General features: G+C 36.2%; 1 protein-coding gene across 1 annotated transcript in view; it reads right to left on the bottom strand.

Annotated features, from left to right (window-relative positions):
* The window catches only part of TRHDE (thyrotropin releasing hormone degrading enzyme), a 370,535-nt gene that overhangs the window by 145,433 nt on the left and 197,836 nt on the right, over nucleotides 1-27,266 (bottom strand). Inside the window, exon 6 of the mRNA XM_036456184.2 lies at nucleotides 16,101-16,238. Coding sequence (XP_036312077.1) covers nucleotides 16,101-16,238 — 138 coding nt within the window. The remainder of the gene's footprint in view (nucleotides 1-16,100; nucleotides 16,239-27,266) is intronic.

Raw genomic sequence — 27,266 nt, 5'->3', positions numbered from 1 at the left:
AGGAAAAATAGACCTTCAAAAGCAATTGATACTATTATTCCTGATACTTGTATTATTGCTATTATATACCTGACTAAAAGCCTGCTGTCCAAGTATTGAACAGAAAGGACCACAAGTGCTATAGTTACCCTAAATAGCTATACACAATGCATCAGATGCTGCATCTAGAATATGTACCGAAGTGTCATAGAGGGCAAAGTAGTCTTACATTCACTTAATAATATTATGTAGTTGACTGTAAAAGAGAAAGCAAGTCTAAGAAGGACTGTTTAAGAATAAAAGCTGGAAAAACTTGCAGAACTGGGGACTGGTTGTGCCTGAGGCAGGAGAATGCAGAAACCACAGGAGAAGAGCTGAATTGACAGGCTAGGGATCCCTGGAGGTCCAGGGCTGAGGGGTCAGGCAACTTGTGACAGACCCATTAGAAAACAGAATGACTGGGCAACATAATTTTTCTCCCCCTCTGGAATTCATATGGAGTTACATAAAAAACTCTAATCCTATTTTAAGTGCCATCTCTCTTTCTTAATCCTTTTTAACAGATGGGAGCTTCCCCTCTGAAACACCATAACATTTTGTTTGTATTGCTTCTCTTGAGTTTACTTTAATTCAACGCAACAAATACTTATTGAGCACATGCAGGCAGTCGAATGAATATTGGAAAACAATGAAAAACAGGCATAGATCTGTCACTTTATGAAGCTCACATTTAATGGGGGGAAATGAGAAGCCAGATAATATAGTAAACATAATGTTGAATAAATCATATAACCTGTTAAGAAGGTGATGAGTGCAATGGGACAAAATAGTAGGCGGACCAGACTAAGGAAAATAGGTGAAGAGCAGAATGGCAGTGTCAATTGATATTAACATGGGTGATCTCTTTCAGTAGGTGACATTTAAATAAAGGCTTCAAGGAGAACAAGTTAGAACCATGCTGATATAAGAAGTAACATCATTTCCTACAAAGGAAATAGCCAGTTCAAAGGCCATAGTGTGGGAGGGAGTTGATTTCATGGGAAGCAAGAGAGCTAGGAAAGTAGGAGTAGCCATGAGTGAAGGGACAACAATAACAGATGAAGTGAAAAGGATAGCAGATAAAATGAGGATCAGGAGTCTGTGGGGTCTTGGGGAAAATGGAGTGAGTGGAGATCAGATAAGGCCTTCTAAGTCATTGTAAAGACCACCTTTTCTCATTTTGCAGATAGGATTTCAAGCAAAGAAGTGGCACTATCTGACTTAGGTTTCAAAAAAGATGACTCTGAATGATTGCTTGAAAGTAGACTGTAGGGAGCAGGATTCGAGAAAAAAGAAAGCTTGTAGAAAACGATATGGCAATATGATGGTGATTCAGACCATGTGGCAATAGTAATGGTGGGACGAAGAGGTCTGATTCTAGAAATATGTTGACAGCAGGGACAACAAGATTTCCACAAATACAATGAACAAGCAAAAGAGAGGCTCAAAGGTGGCATAAATTTGGAGTTGCCATCCACTGAGATGGTTCATATCCTAACTTTCCTTAAAATATATTCATTTATTGGTAAAATGTTTTATATAATGTTTTACATAATAAGAGCACAGAATTTGAAGTTAGACAAATCTGAACAAGTCCTGGCTTGTTCACTTTCTAGATGTCTAACCCTGTGAAAATAACCTCTTCAGACTCAGTTTTCTCATCAGTAAAAATGGGTTAAAATGCCTACATTCCAAGTTTTCTGTTGGAAGTAAATGGAGATAATACATGCAAAGTTTCACAAGATGCCTTGTATGTAGTAAGTGCTCATTAAACTAAAAATTTTATTTACTATTACTTAGTATAATTACTATTTTTACTTCATGTTTTATGTCCAGCAGTAGTTATATTCTTGATGGGAGGTGCCGTCTTATTTTTTCCCTAGAGAAACAATATAGAAATTGTTGTCCCATATAGAAAGTTAGCATGTGCCCTCCCGTGTACTATTCAGGACCTGGCTAAAAGGATGCTGTGGATGCAGAACCTGGTATCAGAAGAAACAATAGTGAAAATGACTCATTGGCCTTTTCACGTTCACCTCTAAAAATGATAAAAACTGTATATATTCTCCTCTTTGGCCATATAAAGATTTTTAAACTTTAAATCTGGAATATGTTGGTAGAGTACTGCAAGTTGAATTGTCACACCTCCCTCTTTTACTCATGTTTCCCATGATCCATTGTGGATTTTTTCTCAGCTTGCCAATTCTTTCCTTTCACTCTGGGTAACTTCATTTTATTTCTAAAATATATCAACCTTGATATAAGAATTACTAAAAAGTGCTTGTGTTTTTAAAGCTTCCTCTTTATATGTGCTTAAGTCATATTCAAATCTGTTCCTCTCTCCCAAGCTTACAGCAATCCTCCTCAACTTAGCATCATATGTAAATTTAATGAGCCTTCACTTTCTTTCATCACCCAGGTCAATGGGTCATTAATTCATATTTCCCTTTGTGCTTTTAGGGAAAAGAAACCATGTTAATCTATCTTTTCCAGTCTTTCTATCTTTGCACAGCATTTTCTTATTTTCATTATACTTTTAGGGCAAAGGCATCCTCATTTTCAATCTATTATTAAAATGGAAAACTTGTTACTGACAACCATTTTATTAGATGTAATGCTTTTAACTCTTTTACCTTACAGACTAGTTCTTACCTTTTTCTCTCCCCATTTTAAAAATATGTATGTAATTTTAGTTTTTTTAATTCATTTAATCAATAAGGCCTTGATATGATCCATGTTGAACATTACTTGGTATTTCTGCAAAACACTCAGTTTTTTAATTTAAATCCACAAAAATTAGTATCTGTTCTGTTAGTTCCTAATCTTTATTTCTCTGTAATCTTCTCTACCCTTACAATACATTTTTTATATAACAAGTGATTTAAAGTATAATAAAATTACTATGCAGGAAGAATAACAAAGAACAAGAGTGGGAACAATTAGTATAATGAGAGAAGTTAAGCCAGCAAAGTGCTGATGCAATGCGAGGTTAACTTCCGGCAGAGGTTAATATTGTCTAGTAACAGGGATCTTTGGGGAAGAGAACATGGGAGGGCGGTGGCAAGAAGTTTTTATTAAGTGCTACATAGTACAATATAAAAAAAATAATAAGTTCTACATGCTACAACTATAGGCACACCAATACTTTCTGAAATTTCTAGATCTATCATGTTATTTCTGTCTCGACCACAACTACAGGACTATTCTTTCTATTGTAGAATGCAATTCTGATCTGCTGAATAAAGGTCAAACGTCTTACTATCACTTCCAAGTTCTTGCAATCTTACCTTCCCAACCTATCTATTACCCCAAACCCTTGCTGTTCTATGATCATGTGAAATCTTTGATTATTTTACTCAATCACTATTGTGTTCCTTTTATGAACCTTCTCTGCAAAAGGGTTCCTTTTTGTATTTTTTTTATCACTCTCTTTCCTCTTAACCACATAACTACATCTTATTCTTATTTTTATCATAATTCCTAAGATTTTGAAGTTGGCATCCATTACTTTTTTCTAACCATCATTGTATTTAGAATCCCTACTTCAACTGACTTCAGTGGGCCTTTTGATTCCATGGCCTATCAATCTCTCCACCAGTGGATGAGCTCATTAGACTTGCTGGCCGGTCAGAATGTCCACAGGGAATCTCTGGCCCACATCATAGGGACTGGTCAGTGGTGATCTATTACCTAATCAGAACAATCCACAGCCCTTTGGGGGAACAAAAATAGATTCTGTTGTGAAGCAGAAACTTTACTTTTTCTCTGAGCTCATTAGGATCATAAGGTTGAGGACTCGTTCAGGCAAATTTGTTTGGGACTACCTCTGTAAGAATTATCTAGAAATTATGTCAGATAGAGGGAAGGAGCCATGAAGCTGATAAAAAATAGATTTCTGATGATATTGCTGAAATACTTGGATTTAGCCATTCTTAAAGCTTATGCTAAATCTCAGGCTGATCAATTATTCAGTCAACAAATTCCTTCCTATTGCTTAAGATGGCTTGAGTTACATTTCTACATTTAAAGGGAAAATACTGCTGTTAACACTTATATTTAACTGCACTGATATTTATAATCTGTCTCTCCTTTATGTCTTATTGACTGTTGTACCTTAACACTCAGCACAGAGTGCCTGGAACATAAGCAGAGGTTAAACATGATTTTGGGATAAGTGCTCCAACCAGAGTTGTTGATTGAATATGGTAGTAGTAAGAATGTTGGCACTAGAACCTGGTTTTCTGGCCAACATATCCTTGGATTGATCATGACTCAATTTTAAAATGAAAATAATATCCCCAAAGGAAGATTATGATAATTAAATGAGTTAAATGTAAAGAATTTGGCACAGTGCCAATCACAGACTAATCATTCAATGAATGTTAGCAATTAATATTATTTATGGTTGTATAATTATCCACATTATCTGTCATGCACCCATAAATGGTTTATTCATTCCATCTACAAAGTTAAATTGGTTACTGCATATTACCCACATGCTGATTTACTACTAGAAAAAACTTGAGATAAGCCAAGTAGGAGAATTGAACAAAAGCACTAAATACATTAAGTACTGGGAAAGAAGCCGGCAAAATGAAGCCCCTCATATTACAGCCAATTTGTTCTTATTTTTATTTTTGCGCATTTACATTTGAAAATTATTTTCCATACATGCTAGCAGGAACAGGGGTCACTATTTTTTACTAAATTTTTAGATGTTTGATTTGGCACCTTGTGCGTGAATCCAAACAATGAGGGCCCATCAAGTTAACATGATCAACAAGTAAACAGAAAATAATAAGAATATAGAAGACTTAAACAACTCTTATCAACCAACTCAACCTAATTGCCATTTATAAAACATTCCAGCCAACAACAATGAAATACACATTCTTTTGAAGTGCATGTGATACATTTACCAACAGACATCAAATTCTAAGAAGATTCAAGCCATACCAACCATAGTAAAATTAAATAAAAATTAAATAACTTTCTGGAAAAATAGTCAAATATTTGTAAACTAAAAAAATACATTTTAATAACTCATGGGACAATTAATAAATCAAATGTGAAAATATAAAGTATTTTAAAGTGAATGAAAATGAAACCTCAATATATCAAAACTTGGAGCACACCATTTGGTAATATAGGAGAACAATTATGGAATAAACACCTTAATTATAATAGAAGAAAAGTCTCCAACTAAAGACCTCAGCTTGTACCTTAAGAAATCAGAAAAGGAGTACAAGTTAAACCCAATGTATATAGAAGGAAATAATATTGATTAGAAAGATAAGTCTATAAAATAGCCAGTAAAAGCAAAAACCAACTAAGCCAAAAACTAGATTTTTAGAAATAAATAGTATATACAAACTTCCAGCTAGACTAAGAAAAAAGAATAAGACAAAAATTAACAATATCTGGAATAAAATAAGTTGCATTTTTAGAGATGCTGTGGTTATTAAAACAATAAGATAATATATCATGTACAACTTTATGCCAATAAATTAAGCATCTTAGATGAAATGGGTCAAATAGTTGAAAACATACAAATTACTAAAGATTACTTAAGAAAACTGAATAACCTGCTACATATTAATGAAATCATTAGTTAGAAATCTTCCCTGCCTGGCTGATGTGCTCCGTGGTTGAGCATTGACCCAGGAATCAAGAGGTTGCTGGTTCAGTTCCAGGTCAGAGCTCATGTCCTTGTTTGGGGCTCAAATCCCAGTAGGGGCTGTGCAGGAGGCAGCTGATCAGTGATGTTCCTCTCTTATCGGTGTTTCTCTCTCTCTATCCTTCTCCCTTCATCTCTCTCTAAAAATCAATAAAAGCATATTTTTAAAAAGTCTTCTCATGAAGACAATCCCAGCCCAGATTGCTGTACTGATAAATTCTACCAAATATTTAATGAAGAAAGAATATAAATTCTACTTAAATTCTTCGAGAAACTTGAAAAAGAGTAGTTTACATTCTATGAGGCTAGCCTTATAGCATTAATAAAACCAGACAAAAATATTACAAGACATAAAAGAAAAACTACAGACCAATATCCCTACTGAATATAGATACGAATTTTCAACAAAAAAAAAAAATCAGCAAATTGAATCCAACAATATATTTTAAAAATACATTATGAACAAATGGTATTTGTCTCATAAATTCAAGGATAATCTAATATTCAAAAATCAATTACTATAATTCACCACATTATAAAGTAAAGCAACATAAACAAAAATATAATCACCTTGATAGATGGGAGAAAAGGATTTGTTGGAATCAGCATACATTTCAGGTTAAAATTATCAGTAATGTCAAAACACAATGAAACTCTTTGAACTTGATAAAGTGTACTTATAAAATATTTGAGGAAAAATCATACCTAATGGTGAAAGAGTGAATATATTACTCCTAAAATCAGGAACAATACAGAGATGCCTGCTCTCACTTCTTCTACTTAACATTTTCTAAGATAATCATTCAAAAATAATTTGCATTTCTACATAGAACAAAAATAATAATAAATGGAAATTAAAACAGTATCATTTACAATAGTCTGGAAATGTGAAATATTTAGAAATAAATATGAAGATTTATATGCTGAAAACTATATTGCTTTGAAAAATAGACTCACAAATAAATAGTCCACTAATTTTCAACAAATATGCAAAGCCAAATCAGAGAAAAAAAAGGATAAACTTTTCAGGAAATGGTTCTTGAAAAATATAATATCCATATTTTTAAAAAATAAAAATATATTCACACCTCACTATATGTAAAAAATTTACTCAAATAAACCATAGATCTAATTATAAACCTAAAACTATAAAATTTCTAGAAGAAAAAAGAGAAAGAAAAACCGATATAGCCTTAAGTTAATCAAATATTTCTTCAATATGATACTTTCACTTAAAAAAAAGATGATAAAATATACTTAATTAACACCTACTGCTTTTAGAAAAACACTGACATGAAAATGAGAGACAGGTCACTATTAGGGAGAAATATTATTTGCATATCATGTATCTTATAGAGAACCTGATTCAGAGCATATAAATAACCCTCAAAATTTTATAGTAAGAAAACAACCCACATTTTTTTAAAATGAGCAAAGAATTTGAACTGGTCCTTCACCAAGGAAGACACATGAGAGAGAATAAACAAATGAAGAAAAAAAAATGGTCAATAGCATTAGCCATTAGGATCGTGTAATTTACAACTGTAACGAAATACCTTACATTATTCTACACCAACAGAACTGATTATACCTAGTTATTGTTGGGAAAGAAGTGGAGAAAGTAGAACCCTGTATACTGTCTGTGGGAATGTGCCATGGTACAATGGTACAACTACATTAGAAAACAGTTCATTCATTAGCCTTAAAACATTAAGCATACCTATCATATCATCTGAACATCCCACTTCTAGGTGTTTACCCAAGAGAAATAAAAGCAAGTACACATGCAATGACTTATACACAAATGGTCATAGCAAGATTATTAGTAATAGTAAAAACTAAAAACAACCCAAATGTTGAGGTGAATAAACTAATTGTATTATATTCATATATACAACGTGAATGTATCTGAAAATCATTCTGTGGAGTAAAAGAAGGCAAACAAAAAAGAGTGATACTGTATGATTCCATGTATATAAAATTCTAGAACATGAAATTTAATCTATAATGAAAAAGTTGATCAATGGAAGCATGAAGAGGGATGGGAAGAGAAATTATAAAGAGGCATGAGCAAATTTCTAATGAATATATTAATTAACTTGATTATGGTGATGCTTTCATTATATACATATATTATAATTAAAGTATGGTATAATTAAAGTTTGATATATATCAAACATGTCAAATCATACCTTTTAAATGTGCAGTTTACCATATTTTAATTATATCTCACTATAGCTGTTCAAAAAAGAAGATTTTTTTTCTTTAGAAGTCTTCATTGACAATGAGTAGATCCTAATATCACTTGAAAACATGTAATAAGAATAGTACTTTACATGGCTAGACATGAAAACAAACCCACAGCTAATATTATACTCAATGGTGAAAAGTCAAGACTTTTTTCTAAGATCAGGAATAAGACATGGCTGTCCAATCTCACCATTTCTATTCATCATAGTACTGAAAGTCCTAGCCATAACAACTAAGCAAAAAAAAAAAAAAAAAAAAAAGAAGAATTGTTTAATTGATTAATTACTTTTTAAAAAAGAAGCAAAGGCATCCAAGTCAGAAAGGAAGAAGTAAAATCATCTATCTTTGTAGATGACAGTGTTAGGCCAAAGACCCCCCTGGTCTCTGGTCCTGACCGGTGGCGACCCCGAGAGAGAGCCAGGAGACCAAATTGATGCAAATGCAAGAGGCTTTATTCGAGCGCTCGGTCTCACAGCCTGCAGCCACCAAGGGGTGAGTGCTAGCTGGAGCCCCGAACAAGGGGAAGGGTACAGCTTTTAAAGACAAAAACCACACGCAGGTGGTTAAAAATTTTCTATTCTAATATATAGGTTTTTTGTTATTTTAGGTTATGCAATGGTTATATCCTGTAGCTGTTATTTGCTCAAACCCGCAAGATTAGCCAAGCAGATAGGTTGTTTTGCAACCCAGGACCAAGAGCATTCTGCGGTTGGGGCGTTAGGTTCTTGGAACTGGGGCAGGGGGGTTTAGGGAGGTTCAGTCTAACATTCCCCCCTTTTGTTTTGGAGAGTCCGAATCATCGGACTCAAAGGGTGGTCTCGGTGTCTAGGGGTTGGTATTGTTGCTGAAGCATTAGCATGTGGACTGACTGAATCCTGTCTCTGACGAAAGAGACCAGGCGGTTTAGGATGCACGGCCCAATGGTTAGTAAGAGAATCAAGATTACCAAGGGGCCCATAAGCGAGGATAGGAGAGTAGTTAACCATGGAGCACTATTAAATCATTGTTTGAATTAGCTTTTTCTGCTTTTTTTTTGTTTTGTTTTGTTTTTAATTTTTCTCTGAGTTTAGTTATGGAGTTTTTTATTAAGCCCGAGTGGTCTGCATAGAAGCAATATTGTTTTTTTAAAGCAGCACAGAGCCCTCCTTCTTTGAGGAAGAGGAGGTCTAATCCTCTCCTATTCTGGAGAACTACTTCAGATAAAGAGGTGAGGGATTCTTTTAGTTTGGTGATGGATTGTTTTATATTTTTAAGGTTCTCATTAATAGCTATTCTTAGTTCTTCCGTATACCTAGGGGCTAGGGTGAGGGCTGCAGTTCCTGTGCCGATTCTTGAGGCGACCCCTATACCCAATAAAGCTGCTAAGGTGAGGGAGACCAGTTCTCTCTTTGCTCTGACAGGGCCTGAAGGAGAGGAATCAAATTCTTTTTCGAATGCTGTGGCCTGGTAATAGAGAATTCTGGGCACTATCTGGACTAAAATGCAGAATTCCCCAGCGTTGTTAAAGGCTTGGCCTGATAAGCAAGGAGTTATACCTGTGTTGCATACCCACCATCCTTCTGTCTGGGGCTTCAGGTAATAGTCCCCTCTTGGTAGTGAGGTTAAGGTTTGGTTACAATTGGCTTTCCATTGGGGAGGAACTGTCCCTATACAGAGGCCTTGTCCTGAGACCTCGGGGAGGGTGAGCTTATTGTGGGCTTCCCATGGACAATCTTTCTGTTTGTTGGTATTAGTAAAGTTACCTAAGAAGGTTATTCCCTCATAGTAAGGGGGGCTGGCAGATAAACATAATAGACAATCGTTGGTGAGTTCAGGGAAGCTGAGGTTAAGAGTTCCGTAGCTGCCTTGTATTAAAGCGAGGGGGCTCGAAGGGGGTGTTTTTGGACTTCCCTCTGAGCTTGCGATGACAGTTGAGCAGGTGGTGGTTGCTAACCGCTTGGGAGGAGTGGGTCCCCGACGAGGGGGTACTTCTGGGATGGCTAAGCGAGGTGGGATATACCCTGGCCCAAGGGGAGCGGGTCTTTGTAATGGTTTTTCTTTTAATTTTATATTAAAGAGAACTTTTTTATTTTTTATTTTTTTATATAATTTTAACCCCCACCATAGTCTGGTCTTCCACCTATAGATGCCGGACTTCCGTCGACCCTCTAAGGTGAAAGTAATATTTAAGGGGTTTATCCACCCGCCCCATCCTGACCCCGTGGTGGAGGAGTTCCTTCTGACAGTAATGAGTTCCCATCCTGGTTGCTGTATCCAGTAACCAGTCCCAGTTGTCTCGCACCCTCAAATTTGATAATAGTATCCACCCCGAACGCAGCTTAGGGCCTTCTGGTTTTTTTGTTCTTTTGGCCGGAGCCTAGGTTCGGGGCAGACATAAAAGGGGATTCCCTGAAGTTGCTTTCTCCGGATGTTGTTGTTACAGAGGATTCCTTTAACACCTGAATTCTTTAGTGCTCCACGCTGATCCCAGGTGATGGAGACTCCTAACTGACTCTGAAACAATGTGACTTCTCCCCTGCCTCCCCGCTGACCCCGTCCTCCTGGTGCACCGAAGTACCAATTGCGATTCCCTACCGCTAGGGCACAGATATCTGGGTGTAAACTAGGCCACCAGGTGCCGGGGGGTCTGGTGTCTGTGACCTGATAGACTATCTTTCCAGTTGTACAGATCAGAGGAGGAGAAGGGCCAGTACTGAAGGGGGGGGAGTCCCGGGGTACCGTCGTCTAGGGGAGGCGGCGGCGGGCCTAGGGGGCGAAGGGGACAGGCAACCGTGGAGTCGGGCGAACAAGGAGGCTGGGTCCTCCGGCTTCGCGTGTGCTGCGAGGGACCACCTTGGGCAGCCTGGACAGGTGGAGGGGCCGGGGGAGCGGAGGGAACTGGGGGCAGGGAAGGAGGATAGGGAGGGGGTGGATCGAGGAGGAGGAGGTCAGTCTGCGAGTCGGGCAGAGGCGTCTTCTGTGGGACTCCACGAACCTGTGAAACAAGAACCTGGGACTGATTAGATAGAGGGAGGAAGGGCCGGACCCACGAAGGAGGTCGCTGGGCCAGGTCCTGCCAGACAAGAATATAAGGTTGTTGATCGGGGTGACCAGTCCGGGACTCGAAAACTCGGGAAAAAACCTGGGAAATCAAATTTAAATCAAAAGAACCATCAACGGGCCAACCGACGCCAAGAGAGGGCCACTCAGCCGAACAGAATGTCTGCCAAGGAACCTTCTTCACATTGACCGATAAATCGAAACCTCGACCCCTGACTTCCTTCCAATGATCTAGAGTTGCACTTAGGGGGGTAGATCTTCCCTGACCCATGTCAGCGAACCAAAAACTGAGACAAAGAGTAACTGAAACCAAGCCTATAGCAAACAGAAACCCTGGCCGTGGCAGACCTTGTTTTAACCACGGCGCAACTGGAGACGGACTCATCAAACAGAAAACATAGAACATGGAACACTTAACGACACTGAAACCAGACGAGGACCAGGCCGCCACGCGACCTGTCCTCCAGACGAGACCGGTCCCACTTCGACCGAGTCTCCCAGATGGGACTGACCGCCACTCGATCAGTCCCCAGACGAGACCGGTCTCTCGACCGAGTCTCCCAGACCCCGGGACGTCTCCCGGGGACGGTAGTTTTTGAGAGCCGACCCGACTCAAAGATTGTTTTTCCTTACGGAAAGAACAATCCTACCCAGAACCAGATTAGACGCGCCTACAGAATAAGCCGGCACCAGACAATAACGGACAGAGACAGACAATCGGCCGATTTTTAACTCACCTCCAAGTTGGTCTTGGACGTCTCCGCGGCCGCCACGGATCCCGGACGAGCCCCCAAATGTTAGGCCAAAGACCCCCCTGGTCTCTGGTCCTGACCGGTGGCGACCCCGAGAGAGAGCCAGGAGACCAAATTGATGCAAATGCAAGAGGCTTTATTCGAGCGCTCGGTCTCACAGCCTGCAGCCACCAAAGGGTGAGTGCTAGCTGGAGCCCCGAACAAGGGGAAGGGTACAGCTTTTAAAGACAAAAACCACACGCAGGTGGTTAAAAATTTTCTATTCTAATATATAGGTTTTTTGTTATTTTAGGTTATGCAATGGTTATATCCTGTAGCTGTTATTTGCTCAAACCCGCAAGATTAGCCAAGCAGATAGGTTGTTTTGCAACCCAGGACCAAGAGCATTCTGCGGTTGGGGCGTTAGGTTCTTGGAACTGGGGCAGGGGGGTTTAGGGAGGTTCAGTCTAACAACAGAAAACCTTAAGGATTCCACCAAAAAATTATTATAACTAATAAATTAATTGAATAAAATTGAAGGGTACAAAATCAGTTGATTTTACAAACAAATCTTAGCAATGAATTATATAAAAGAGAAATTAAGAAAGCAATCCTTTTTACAAAATCATCAAAGCAATAAAATATTTATGAATAAATTTAATCAAGGAGGTGAAAGACTTATACACTGAAAAACTATGACATTGAAGAAAGAAATTGAGGAAGACACAAATAAAGGGAAATATATCCATGTTCTTGAATGAGAAGAAATAATATTGTTAAAATATCCAGGCAACACAAAGCGATCCACAAATTCAATGAAAACCCTATCAAAACTCCAGTGACTTATCCTAAAATTGATGTGGGACCAGAGAGGACCTCAAATAGCCAAAGCAATCATGAAATCCTGAGAAACAACTAAGCTATCACACTTCCTAATTTTAAGCTATATTATAAGGCTATTGTAATAAACAACAGTCCTTACACCATAAAGCATGGTACTTGTAAAAAAAAAATGTACATAGAACCAGTAGAATGAAATAGAGAGCAATAATATAAGTCCATGAATATATGGTCAACTACTTTTTGACAAGAACACCAAGAACTCATATGGTGAAATGATACTCTCTTCTATAAATGGTGGTGTGAAACAATATCCACATGCAAGAGAGTTAAACTGGACTCCTTTCATATACTACTCAAAAAAAATTCAGTCAAAATGAATCAGAGACTTAAGTATAAGCCTGAAACCATAAAACTCCTACAAGAAAACAAAGGGGAAGAGATCCTTAACATTGGTCTTAGCAAGCCTATATAATAAAGATGTAATATGCAAATGGTCCTTACACCATGAAGCATAACAACAGACCACGTAATGACTGGATCACTAGGAGAATGGGGCAGCAAGCTACAAGAGAGCGGTGAAGTGCTACAGGAGGGGGCAGGGCAGCAAGCTATGGGGGATGAGAGGGGAACGATAGCAGGGCAAGCAGTGGACAGAGAGCTACTGGAGGGCAGCAGCAAGCTACTGGTGCATGGATTCCTGCACAGAGCTAGTGATTAGATAAGACACCAAAAGCACAGGCAACAAGAGCTAAAAAAAAAAAGGACTACATCAAACTAAAGAGCCTTGACCCAACAACAGAAACAATCAATAAACTCAAAAGGCAAACTACGAAATGGGAAGAAAAAAAATTTTGCAAACCACATATCTGATATGGGGTTAAAATCTGAAATATATAAAATACTCATATAACTCAATAGCAAAATAACAAGTAATCCAATTAGAAACGGGCAAAAAACCTGAAAAGAAGACATACAATGGCCAACAGGTATATGAAAAGAGGCTCAACATCACTAATTTTAAGGAAAATGCAATCAAAACCATAATGAGCCAACATCTCATACCGACTATGAAAAAGCCAAGAGATTACAAATGTCAGCAAGGATGTGAAGTAAAAGGCACCCTATACAGTGCTGCTAAGAATGTAAATTGGGACAGCCATTATGGAAAACAATATTAAAGTACCCCAAGAAATTAAAAATATAATTTAACCATCCTACTCAGGGGTATATCAAAAGGAACTGAAATCAGTCTCTTAAAAATATATATATCTACAAACCATGTTCCTTTTAGCATTGATTCACAATTGGCAAAATACAATAGAAACAGTCTTTCAATTAATTAATTAATTACACAGAAAAAATATATTTATAAGGGAATATTATTAAGCCATAAAAAGGAAATCCTGCCATTTACAACATGAATAAAATTGGAGGCTATTATGCTAAGTAAAATAAGCCAGACAGAGGAAGACAGCTATATGGTATTGCTTCTATGTAGAATTTTTTTTAAAGCCAAGTTCATAGAAATAAAGAATACAATTGTGATTGCCATGGTCAATTGAAAGAGGGAAATGGGGTGATATATGTCCAAGGGTTCAAACTTTTAGGAGTAAGAAGAATATGTTCTGATGACCTAATCTACATCATGGTGACTATGTATAATAATAATAAAAGTGTAATATGTAAATCAGCCGAACAGCTAAACAGCTAAACAACCATCTGGATGACCTTCTGGACAAGCTGAGGCTGCGAGAGCTGAAGAGCAGGGGCTGCGAGGGCCAAGGCAGCAGGGGCTGCAAAAGCCTAGTCTTGCATGAATTTTGTGCATCGGGCATCTAGTAGTTAATAATATGGTATCACATACTTGAAAATTGCTGAGTCAATCATGGGCATTCTCACCACAAAAGAAAAGTTAACTATATGAGGTGATGGATGTATTTTAATTATCTTGACCTTAGTAATCATCCCACAATGTATATCATCACATTGTACATCTTAAATATGTATAATTACATTTGTCAATTGTTTCCTCAATAAAGTTGAAAGAAAACCTTGCTAGAAACAAGTATACAGTAGTCTTTATAATCGTGGTCCCAAGAATCATGGCAAAGTTTACTTGTCACATTTGTAAAATGGCAAGTCTTTGCACCAAAATATAGAGTGTAAAATAATACTTCTTGAATAAATTTATAATTACTCAAATATAATGAAGCTGGAATAGATGTTATTTATAAAGCATATTGTAACATATTTACTCAAAATAATATTTTTCTAATATTCATCCTGATACAAATAATCATAGAATTGGTGGTAGGTGGGAAATAACTACAGACATGTCTCTGAACTCATCTCAAGCTATCTTAAATTACTTTTTGCATTATATTTCAAGAATTAATACACTATAAGTAACTGAGTGTATATCCAGCAAAATCTAGCCCAGAAATTCATATATAAAAATTAATAGATCTTAAATATAATTTACACTTTCACTTATTTTTATAAAATATCAAAAATACTCTTTTGGAGCCAATGTGATGATCAGTATCTTGAACAGATATTTTCTAGCACTATGTATAGCCTTACATTTTATAGCATAGAGTATTAACTAATCATTGAGATAGTCATTACCGGAATGCAAAACCATATATCTAAATTACTGCACCAAAGAATTCTGATGAATCATTATTTGATCTTTACTTATAATTAGAAATGTCTTGTGTGTTTTTTTTTTAAAAAGTATCTTGCTTTTAACACTTTTAAAAACTGGAAATATTATTAAATCAATAAAGTACACAGAAATCCTATAAATGCAAGTCAATAGGCCAATAATAAAGTAGACTTTAATATTATTTTAATAATTATTAAATGACTACTAAGTGTTAAACAATGAGATATACATGCTCTACTAAAATCAGAACTAAAAGAAGGGGTATAAGGAAAATCCTAATCCAAGTAACAATGGGAAAAAGTTCATAGTGTATCATATTTTAATGTCTGATCATTTGTGCAAAATCTCTGCCATTCCAAGTTGTCTTTAAATTTTCATTTATTATGCTTTATCCAGGAAACATGCTTAATCCCCCAAATCTCCCTTAAACATTGTTTTTAAAATATATGCCATGTCCCTGTCTACACCCCCATTGGCATCTGCAATCCAAATAAGTACATTTTTAAAGGACATTCAAGAAAAAACTATTTGTCAGTATACTAGTATAGGTCAGTTCTCTTATTAATAACATTAGAACTGACATTTACATAACTCCATTTCTACAGCAATTTCTTATTGAGTCTCCAAACATTTATTCATTAATAGTTCCAATATTTCTATGCATTTGGCAAACATTCATCTCCATTTTACTGATTTGTAAAACAAAGTTCTAATTCATAAAATAACACGAACCTAGTAACTCTATGTTTTCTAACTCAGTCTTATTTCTATGAGCTGGAAGAAGAGAAAAATATAATCCATGTAGCATGCAATAGCTTGGCTTCCTCAGATTAGTGAAATATCCAGTTGGCACTTGTGTTTTATCTATTCCCACCTTTTTATATGCGATCCAGTCAAACACCCTGTCAATGTCTGTTGCCTGTAGCACTTCCTGTGATACTGGATGGGAACTGGCCAAGCCATCAAGCAGCATCACTTCGTGCAGAACATCCGTCAGAAACCTCTGTTTTTCCTGCAATACAGTGGATAGGGCATTATCATAGGTGATTCATGGTTACGACAGAATGTGAGTGACTACATGAACAGAACCTGTGTTTCTTAATTGATGATGTTCATCAGGCTACGTGGCAAGACTTAACTCTAAAGAGAACTCAGTAAATAAAATGCTCCTTAAGTTAGTCTAAAATGAAAGTGGTTGATCTGAGCACATGAAACAAAATCAATGAGCTACAAATAGAAACAGTGGGCTCTGAGCAGTGGGCACATAGTGAAACTGACTAAGCTTATTCGTCGTACATTCTGCATGGTCAAGACTACAATTCCAGTCTCAAATAACCTTCTTAGTTTAGTTCAATATTAACTAAACTTTAGGGTTCCAGTGCTATTTTGCTATTTATACCATTTATTTCTAGTACCTTTGAACAGTTCTCTCTCCCTCTCTCTCTCTCTCTCTCTCTCTCTCTCTCTCTCTCTCTCACGCACGCGGGGTTCCAGTGCTATTTTGCTATTTATACCATTTATTTCTAGTACCTTTGAACAGTTCTCTCTCCCTCTCTCTCTCTCTCTCTCTCTCTCTCTCTCTCTCTCTCTCGCACACACACACACACACACACACACACACTTACATATACACATTTGTTTCAGGAGACAACAATAAATAATAAAAGACATTATTGACATGAAACTATAATATCTGTGGATTGTATAATGCATATGTGAGGTCAGAATAATGGGTATAATTCATAGACATTAATATTTGCTGTAATAAAAACTGATTTGTTATGTTAGGAATAAACTGTAAAGAAAAATTGCATCTCTGGTGTTTTTATTTTATGAAGCCTGATTTGAAGAAACAGCTTGGGTTTTGTTAAAAAAAAAAAAAAAAATGCTGCTAGCTATTCCTCTGCCTGGCCTCCTGCCTTCATTGAGGGAAGAAGGAAAGAAAAAAGAAGTAGCAAGAGATAATAAGGGCTAAATAGCCCCTAGATAATTGGGACCTGAGTATCATTACAGAGATTAAAGAGTGCAACACTTAAATTGCTCTAGCTAATTCTGAATTCATTCCTGGAGCCTCCTAGTTTTGAGCCAGTAGATAGATAAACAGTGTGTTATTTCTGAGTGAGTTGTAATTTCAAGCTGAGAGTACACTGATCCTGGACTTAAATAGAAATGGAAACTAAATACGCTAAAAACAATAGTTAATTGGGCATATGTGTGTGTTACTTTAAATCTGGCTGTAAAGAAACATTTTTGTTCATCATTGGTTCAGTGATTTAGCATGTTTAATCAATGATTCAAGTAATTAGCAATCCAACTATATACTGTAAGATTTACTTTTTAATAGCTTATTTTATAGTCTATTGACTATGTATCTAATTTCTTCAGTCCTTTTTGTCCTAAGAGTTTCACATAATGATCTATGCTCCATCAGAGGACAATGAAGCAATGACTGAACCCAAAGTCACTCTGAGTTCCAGAAGATTGCTCCAGACTATAAGAGGCCACAGTGATTCCAGCTGGTGTTACTTGGTGATTGAATGTTGACCTATGAACCAGGAGGTCATGGTTTGATTCCCTGTCAGGGCACATGCCTGGGATGCTGGTTCAATCCGCAGTATGGGGCATACAGGAGGCAGCCAATCAATGATTCTCTCTCATCATTTATTTTCTATCTCTCTCTCCCTTCCTCTCTGAAATCAATAAAAACATTTAAAAAATTAAAAATTAAAAAAGAGGCCACAATGAGAAGTTCAAACTTTCAATGAATGAATTGACAAATATGATAGAAACTAATACGTATTTTTTCTCAACTTAAATTCTTCATCTAAGAAAAATTAAAGAGTGTAAAGTTGGACTTTGTGATTTAAAATTTTAAGAACAAAGAGGCTGGAATCTACATAGCTCATTTTAAGTGCATTATAAAGCAAAATTATAAAAGTAAGAGAAAATCATGTATTTCCAAAATAAAAAATGTTAGTGCTACTTTTAAGCAAGTATGCAATCTTGTTACTCAATTTCAAAATACACATTAAAATTATTTGATGTTGGAATTCATGGCAGGAATCCTGAAATGTATAATTATATTTTAACTTAACCAATAAACATTTTTTATAAGAAGTACTAATTGAAGAGGTGATTTTTGTTGAGAAGATAAAATATTCAAGTCTTCAAATAGTGATTGCCCATACCATTGTCACTCATATATCTCATAAAAAAACACAGTGTACAATGAACTTAAAGTGATGCTTTATTTAATCATAATTATTAAGTTAGCAACAATAAATATATATTGATCAATATTAAAATTTAATAAATATATAATGCTTTTATGTATGTAATTTTAAGTGGTATAAAATAATTGGATTTATAATTATAAAATCTTAGGTAAATTTCAAAAATGAAACTTTCTTGTTTAAGCAAATGTAAGTTATATGTGATATGTCACTTCATGCATCTGGAGAAAAAAACAAACTCTTGCCTAGTAATTAGAATTTCAAGAAGCAGTGTCTAAATTTAGTAGTGTTACATCAATTAGCAAATATATATATATGCATATATTATATATTATATGCTATATATAATATATACATATAATATATATAATTATCTACATTGTTGGAGAGAATGATATTGTGTAATTAAGAAAAAAAAATAGCATTAAGAGGGAAAGCCTGTCAGAAGAGCACTCACAAAACAAAAGAGAAGAGAATACCTTAAGAAGGAAAAAAGAAAAGTCTAGCCAGAGGCAAATCAAATCTAACCAAAGTACTAGTACAAAGGGCATCCAAAAGAGAAGATGCTAATTTTTTATAAGGACCTGCATCACAATAAATGGTCTTAGCCTGTCAGTACCTGGATGGGACCTCCTCCTCCTCATTATCATCAATAATAATAATAACAGCAAAAACTACTAAGTACTGATCCATTGCCTACTGTGGACCTGAAACTATGAAGGTTTAAAAATAAAGTTAAGTAAATTGTGGCTGTAATGTGAGATGAAATAAAATAAAATAATTAGCCACAGCGAACAAAATTATAATTTCTTCTTACAGACTAGAAATGCTAAAGAATTTTGAGGAAAATAATATAATTATTATTTTGTAAATATATAAAAATATATAACAAATACCTATATATATATATGTATATATAAAAAGCCAGCCACCGTACCAGCCATAATGATCATAACAACCAGTTGCTATGACATCCACTGTGGCCAGTGAACTTGCCAATTAGGAGATGGGGCCAGCCAGCCAACCTCGAGGCCCCTCCCCCCTGCCTGCCAGTCCCTGATTCACTCTCCCACCCTGATCAAGAGCTGGCCATCGGCCAAAAGCCCCCTGCCTTCCCCCTAGCCAGCCCTACCCCCAATTAGCCCGCCCCATCACAGCAGGCCAGCTCATGATCTCACCCCCCACCCCAATAGGGAGCAGGGCCAGCCCTCCAACCTCCTCCCTCCCTGTCACACCCCTATTCAGTCCCCCAATCCATCAGGGGCAGGGCCAACTGGCCAACCACCTATGGCCCCTCCCCATGGCCAGTCCTGCCCCAATCAGCCCCCCAACCCCAATTAGGGGCAGAGCCTGCCAGCCAATAACCAGCAGCCCTTTCCCCCAGCAGGCCCAATCTTGACCTGACCCTGATTGAGGTTGGGAGGGCAACCTCCCACCATCTCCTCCTCCCACCATCTCCTCCATCTCCTCCTCCCGACAGGCCCAGCCGCACCCCACCAATGCACAAATTCATGCACTAGGCTTCTAGTATAAAAATAATAAAATTATTTATGGAGCCCTAGCCAGTTTGGCTCAGTGGGTAGAGTGTCGGCCTATGGACTCAAGGGTCCCAGATTCAATTCCAGTCAAGGGCATATACCTTGGTTGTAGGCACATCCCCAGTAGGGGGTGTGCAGGAGGCAGCTGATTGATGTTTCTTTCTCATCGATATTTCTAACTCTCCCTCTACCTTCCTCTCTGTAAAAAACCAACAAAATATATTTAAAAAAATTATCATGGAAAGATAGATTTTGATCTGATTTGTGAGTGTGTGAGTGTGTGTGTGGGGGGAATAACATACTTAGGGTGCACATTCAACAGTTAGTTTTTATTCTACTTCATATTTTAAGGACACTGTACTATTCTACTTTCAAAAAGCACAGTAAGGTAAAATGGAGCATCTATTTCAAATTTACTATTAGTAACAATAAATCCTACCACTCTAATAAAGACTCCTTGGAGTTGTTAAATATATTTAAACAGTTCTAATAATGTTGAGCATATAATATGGCATTGAACTATTCTTCAGAAATACAATATATTAAATGTAATTTCTGGAGAATAATGGAAGTTTTTCAAAAAAGTAAACAAAGTTGGAGCAAATGCACACAGTTAAGAATAACACATGGAAAAATAGCCACTGTTATTCTATTAATTTATTCATTCATACATTCTCTCAACCAATTTGTATTAAACTCATACTTTAAAGCAGATATTGTACTGTGTTTAGGGAATAAACATATGACTAAAGCCTAGTCCCTAACCTTAAAAGTGAAAGAGAAAGTACCAGAGAATGACAGATAAAAAGCTAACTGTATGATGGATGCTATAAACCACAGAGGGCGAAATGATTAATTAGTTCAGAAAAGGGTTCATAGACTAAGTGACATTCAAGTGGGCTGTTGAAGGATGAAGGGTTACTCAGATGAAGGGGAGAAGCAGCTAAATAAAAAGGGCAAATGCCGTCAGAGGAAACATGAAAAAAGGCTACTCCATTTGAATCCTGGGTTCTCAGGTTGCAGAGTTTGTCCTTAATAAATAGGCAGGCACAGACATAATGATCTAATAAAAGTAGTGTCTCGGGGAAATTAAGTTACCTATGGTATACAGTGTGACTTGTATATTGAAATGGGAGTCAGAAAGTGGCACTGGCACTAAGTGGGGATTTGGTGCTGATGTATTAAAACAAGCTGTTGCTGAGGGACGGTTGGATCTGTATGTTTTAAATGAAAACTCAACTGCCACTGATGTTTTGATGCCTGGGTCACCTTAGTGGCTGATGGAGAGAAAGTACTAGAGATAACCACATGGCTTCTGAACTTGATGGAATTTTTTACAAAGGAGCTGGCTATTGACAGAGAAGTGAAATAGGTTTGGTGGACAAGCGAAAAAGATCAACTTCAGACATTGCAAGGAATGTGACAATGAACATCCAAAAGCAATATGCTTTACAAGCAAAAACCTTGGTCTAAGATAAGGAACCAAGTGCTAACCAACTTTTGACAATAAATTTTAGTTTGTATTAAGATATAAGTGAAGTCTCAGCCGAAGCCGGTTTGGCTCAGTGGTAGAGCGTCAATCTGCGGACTGAAGGGTCCCAGGTTCGATTCCGGTCAAGGGCATGTACATTGGTTGTGGGCACATCCCCGGTGGGGGGTGTGCAGGAGGCAGCTGGTCAATGTTTCTCTCTCATCGACGTTTCTAGCTCTCTATCTCTCTCCCTTCCTTTCTGTAAAAAATCAATAAAATATTTTTTTAAAAAAAGATATAAGTGAAGTCTCAGAATTCACTCTTTTTTATTATTTCTTATAATTTCAGTATTTCATATATTGGCATTTAGCAATATACCTGGTATATAAAGGAAGTTATTAAGAATTCTTATCATGGCATTAGATTCACCTGAGAAATTACATTCTTTGGTGTCTGAAAATGGCTGCCTGACCATCAAGGTCTGAAGGGTTAAAAGTGAATATGCCTGACCTGTCCATAGCCAAGGTGAAGAGTGGGGAAACAGGAAGTACTGTTGAGAAGTAGGGCCATGGGCAAGTTCCTATTAGAAGACTGACTAATCTTAGCAGAGAAATACGAGGCAGACACTTTGACTCTGTCACCAGAAAAGAAAGAATAAAATCAGAATAATCTGAACTGAGATCAAAGTAAGTCAGATACATCAAACCAGGCAAGGAAGATGAGTGCCAAGCCTGAGCCAATTCAAGCAGTGGAGAAGTGCTCATAGGCATTAAAAGAGAGAAAAAAATTCTCAGGGCACATATTTTTTATTTGTTTGTATATTTTGTTAATTCAATTCCAGATATAAGTGAAATCATATAGTATTTGTCTTTCTCTGACAATCTTATTTCACTTAACATAATACTCTCCGGGTCCATCCATGCTGTCGCAAATTCACATTTTTAGGAGACTGGATCTGAAGGTAAATGGCTCTTTTGGTATTCCCTGGAGAAGAACAGTCTCTCTGCTGCCAAGAGCCCTAAGCTGGAAGAAAAATATCTGCCATTCACTGTGACATTGAACAGGTTACTCACTCACTTTAGACCTTAACATCCTCATTTGTAAACATATGTGGTTGTGAAGATTAGATAAGAGAATTTGTTTCACAAATATTTATTGAACACCTGCTATATCCAAGATGGTGTTCTGGGAATGAAGAGACACAAAGACATGAATCTGACTTTCAATAATTTCATAGTGGCAAAAGAAGAGACAAAGATAAAAACAAGTCTTAAAATACCACCTGCTGTATGGAAGCAGGTTCAAGATACAGTGTGACTCACAGATGGCTGTGATTTGTTCTGCCTAGGACAAAGCAGGAAAAACTCCTGAACTGATTATTTGAATTGAAACTTTAAGGATGATGTGAGTTTTCTGGAGGCATACAGCACAAAGAGGGATTTTGGACAGAAAGAAATACCTGGAAAAACTGTTGGAGGTCTGAAATAGCCTGACCTGTTAGGGAGATTAGAAGTTTGTGTGGCAGAAGGTGAGTATAATGAGGTAAATGATTAATGATTAGCAGAGACAGATAGACAAGAATAAAACCATCAAGGATCTTCTATGACAAGTGAGGAAGCTAGAATTAAGAAGTGACATCATCAGACCTACATTTAGAGAAATAACTATGAATAGTAAAAAATGAGCCAGAATGAGAAGCAACTGGAAACAAAAGTAGGGCAATACTGCATAATCATGCACAGATAGCATGCAATATGGGCCTTATCTTTGTGATCACATGAAATATTGCACCAATTATTTCTCAAAAATTTAGTCAATTTGGGGATGGCCAATGGTGGTCAAACAGGATATTTACTTTAGAATTCCAAAATGTATGAGTTAAATATAGATATAGACAAACATATACAAAGACATATAAATATAGACATAGATATAGACATAGACATAGAACATAGACATAGACATAGAATAGATATAGACAGACATAGACATAGATATAGATATTAGATACACACACACACACACACACACACACATAAATCCAAATAGATACAAACATTTCATTTTTAAATATTTTCACTTGTTTATTTAAAGCAATGTTTTATTCCAGTTTTTAATATTACAATATCCTCTTAAATGAAGATAAGGGCACTTTCTAATCTTTAGAGTCAAATCAGTAAGAATGTCTAATAAAAGATATTCAAACAATGTTATCTACTTCCATACATGTTTATTGACTGCTTCATATATATGTCTTGTGGTAGAAGCTGGAAATCAAATACAATTGGGACACAATTCCTGCCTCAAGTAACTCCCATTATGTTAGGTAAGATAATACTATTTGACAGCTGAAGTATTAGCAGCATTGACAAAGTACTAGGGAAGTAGACAGCAGAGGTAAATGCATAGGTAAAAATGCTCCCAGTGTCTATGGCCATGCTGATTCAACCTGAATTATCCAAAGAGAAGAAATAAGATATATGTAATTTATGTCTTACCTCTCTGGGAATCTATACTACCACAAGATAAAAACATTTAAAGAGCCACAGGTTAAACAGAATGCCACATGAATTATTACTAATCTGGAGCCCTTGCTTACACGAGGCTAGAACAAAGGATATGGACTGCCCACCATTGCATGATTTGGCTTTTTACTGATATTCTTCATGTCTTATTCAAATCACCACAAAGTTGTAAGCAGAGGAATACAATCAAGAATTCAAAGAAATAAAACTCACTTGGGGACCATATTCATTAGTTGTCTTTTTATGAGTATAACATCTCAGTAATTTTGCAACTATCATCTTTTGTAAATACGTTACATAATGTCATATTTATAACTTATAAATTATTTGGATTTCAAGTCTCCTAAAATTTCAAAAGAATTGCACTCTGTAATTTTCTATTGTCATCCGACTTTTGTAAATTTTTTAAATGTCCAAGGATATTTTAATCTTTACTCAGTTGGAAATCAGCTGGTTAGACGTGTGGAATATTGTCATTATTTAGTTGAATTGTTAACATTTCACAGAAAGCAAAATTATGCTGATAAATTAAATAAACTTAAAGAGCTAGCAAAAATAAATGTTGTTTCCATAAAATAATGTACTTTAAAAACTAACATATCAAAATCTCATGTTTAAAATGCACATGTGCAAGACGTTAATCATTTTTATGTGAAGCTTATTAATGCAGCCCATTTATAGTTAAGTCAAATTTGGGTAAATGCACACATATTCAGTACACACTGAGGAATATTTTTTGAAATAGTCACCATTAGTGACTACAATGAAATCAGTACCTCCGTGTTTATTTACACAACATTTTACAAAAAGTGGTACATGGACACCATAATCCAGGCAGATCTCTAGTGGTATCATATTACTCTGTGATTTTACACCAGCTTACAATGAGTAACTGAAATGTGTTCCAGAAGTTATTCCTTTTACTATCGGCACATTTCACCCACTGCCAAGCCACAAATGTTCTAAGGTGACTTGTTCAATATACAAACTAAAAAAGCAATTAGATTTCTATAAGAGAATCTTGGATGATTTTTTACTCCTCTCATAACCCCAAATAACTCCCTGCACAGGTTTTTATGAACTGCTCTCAAAGATGACTAGAGCACAGAGAGTGGGCTAAGCTGTTAGATTCTTCAATGAGTACATCCTTTAGCTGCCTTATGTTTTGTTAGGGACATCCAAGTTAAGTGTGTCATATCTCATATTATCCAAGATGTAACACAGCCGAGGGAAAATGCTAAGATCAAACACACAATGTACTGCATTTCACACAACCAAATTCTGAACCTTCTGCAGACCTACTCAAAATGCTTCAAGGAATAGAAATATTCATTGGCATAGTTACCATCAATTAGTCACTCACATTTTTATTAATAATGATATTGCAGGGTCTTAAGAAATAATTATAAATGTACTCCAAATAATGCCAGACACAATAATAATTATGAACAGGTTTTCTAATTACACAGCTCATTCTAATTCTAGCAGCCCCAAATCTCTGTGAGCAATCACCAAATGCCAGGGGCATTCAGATAACATTCTTAAAATGCTCATATTATTTGGCTTCCCTTTATTTTTTTAGAATTTCTTGACTCCTTTCCCTCTATTTTTCTTCAAATATTGACCCAATGTAGTTTCATATATTTTTAATTTCAATGTCCTTTTAAATTCAATAAATGAGTTTTTAATGTAAACATAGAACCCGTTTCAATTTATCATAAATGATCTGGGGACCTTCAATTCAAAATTTTTTTAACATTTGGCCAGACTTTTATTATTGAACACTTTATAGATGCTATGTTCTGGGCAAAATGCTGGCAAATAATGGTGAAATAAACAACCCCTAGCTTGATGAAGGCTATTGTTTAGTGGGAGATAGCTATTTCCTGTTCTTTGTTACATAAGGAAATCATTCCCACTCTCCTACACCTCATTTCCGGAAATTCTTCATAGATTTTAAGCTCCTGAGAGGTAACAGTTTCTCCATCTTATCAATAACCCTGTCTCTACTTTGGCAGTTGGAGTATTTTCTTCTATCCCTGTGCTTAATTTTTTGACTGGCTGACAAGACATTTCAATAAAATTAAATTTGCTAATCGTTTTTGATATTCACACACTTGTTTCTCACATCCATCACAAGGAATCTCTACTTTGCAGGCACGCTAATAATAAGTTAATTAAGCACTATAGTATTTGATTGATAAAATGTAATTCAAAGTATTTTTAAATGCATACTGAAAAATCATCTTAAACAGATTAAATTTTCTGTTCAAATGCTAATGGAAACTTTCTTATAGCCTTCAGGTTTAGGATTCCAAAGATAAGCTAATCACCTCTCAGAACTTATTATCATGATTACCAAGTTGTTAATTCATTTCATGTTATTTTAATTTGTGAAGTAAATAATAATTCAAATGGCTAATACCGTAACAAAAATATTAACTCGATGAGTGAAATTTGTTAAATAACTTATTTTGTACTTTAACTCATGTATTTATTATTCAAACAGTCAGTTCATCAAATAGCATTAGCCTGATAAAAGTATATATTTGTTGCCAGATATCAAAGTATCAAAGTCTGTATTTTCCAATGAAAATAAAGAGAGAGAAAATAGATATACTAGTGTTTAATGGCACACAGAAAATGCTACTTAAGTCTTTATTATTATTGGAAGTGTTATTGGAGTAATTGAGGTAAAACTGTTATCAAGCTCAACCTCACATTATCTTCTTTCTCTTCTCTCTCTCTCTCTCTCTCTCTCTCTCTCTCTCTCTCTCTCTCTCTCTCTCTCTCCAATCTCTATCTCTCTATCTATTTTTAGCTTTCTCTTCACAGGAAGCTCTTTTGCATTTTTTTATTTGTATCCTTAAACTTAACTACTTTCTTGATAGCTATGTTTAGTAGCATCTGAACAGTTTAAAGTAACCTTGATGGAAGGAGGAAAAAAGTCCCATAAAGTGCTCTGGACTGAGACAGTCACTCCTTGCTTAGAAACGAGCTGTGTTCTAATGTCTTTTAAAACAGACAGTTGCCTGTTTAAGGGTGATTAATAATTTAAAAATTAATAAGGTATTCTCTGGTGGCCCACTTAGTCCCCAGCTTTCATGTTTGGTGTGCTCATGTTAGAGGTTTTGCAAAGCAAATTTTTTAAACATATTTGGGAAAAGGTGAATGATTTTAAATGTTAAACCATTCACATAGTGTAGGAAAATAAAGACTTTTACCAGGGGAGGTAAAACAGACAGACCAAAGAGTGGTAGGATCTGCTATTGC

This window comes from Pipistrellus kuhlii, unplaced genomic scaffold (assembly GCF_014108245.1).
Source record: "Pipistrellus kuhlii isolate mPipKuh1 unplaced genomic scaffold, mPipKuh1.p scaffold_m20_p_3, whole genome shotgun sequence".
Lineage (NCBI taxonomy): Eukaryota > Metazoa > Chordata > Mammalia > Chiroptera > Vespertilionidae > Pipistrellus > Pipistrellus kuhlii.
The sequence above is the reverse complement of the archived record's forward strand: the minus strand, read 5'-3'. Positions and strand labels throughout refer to the sequence as shown.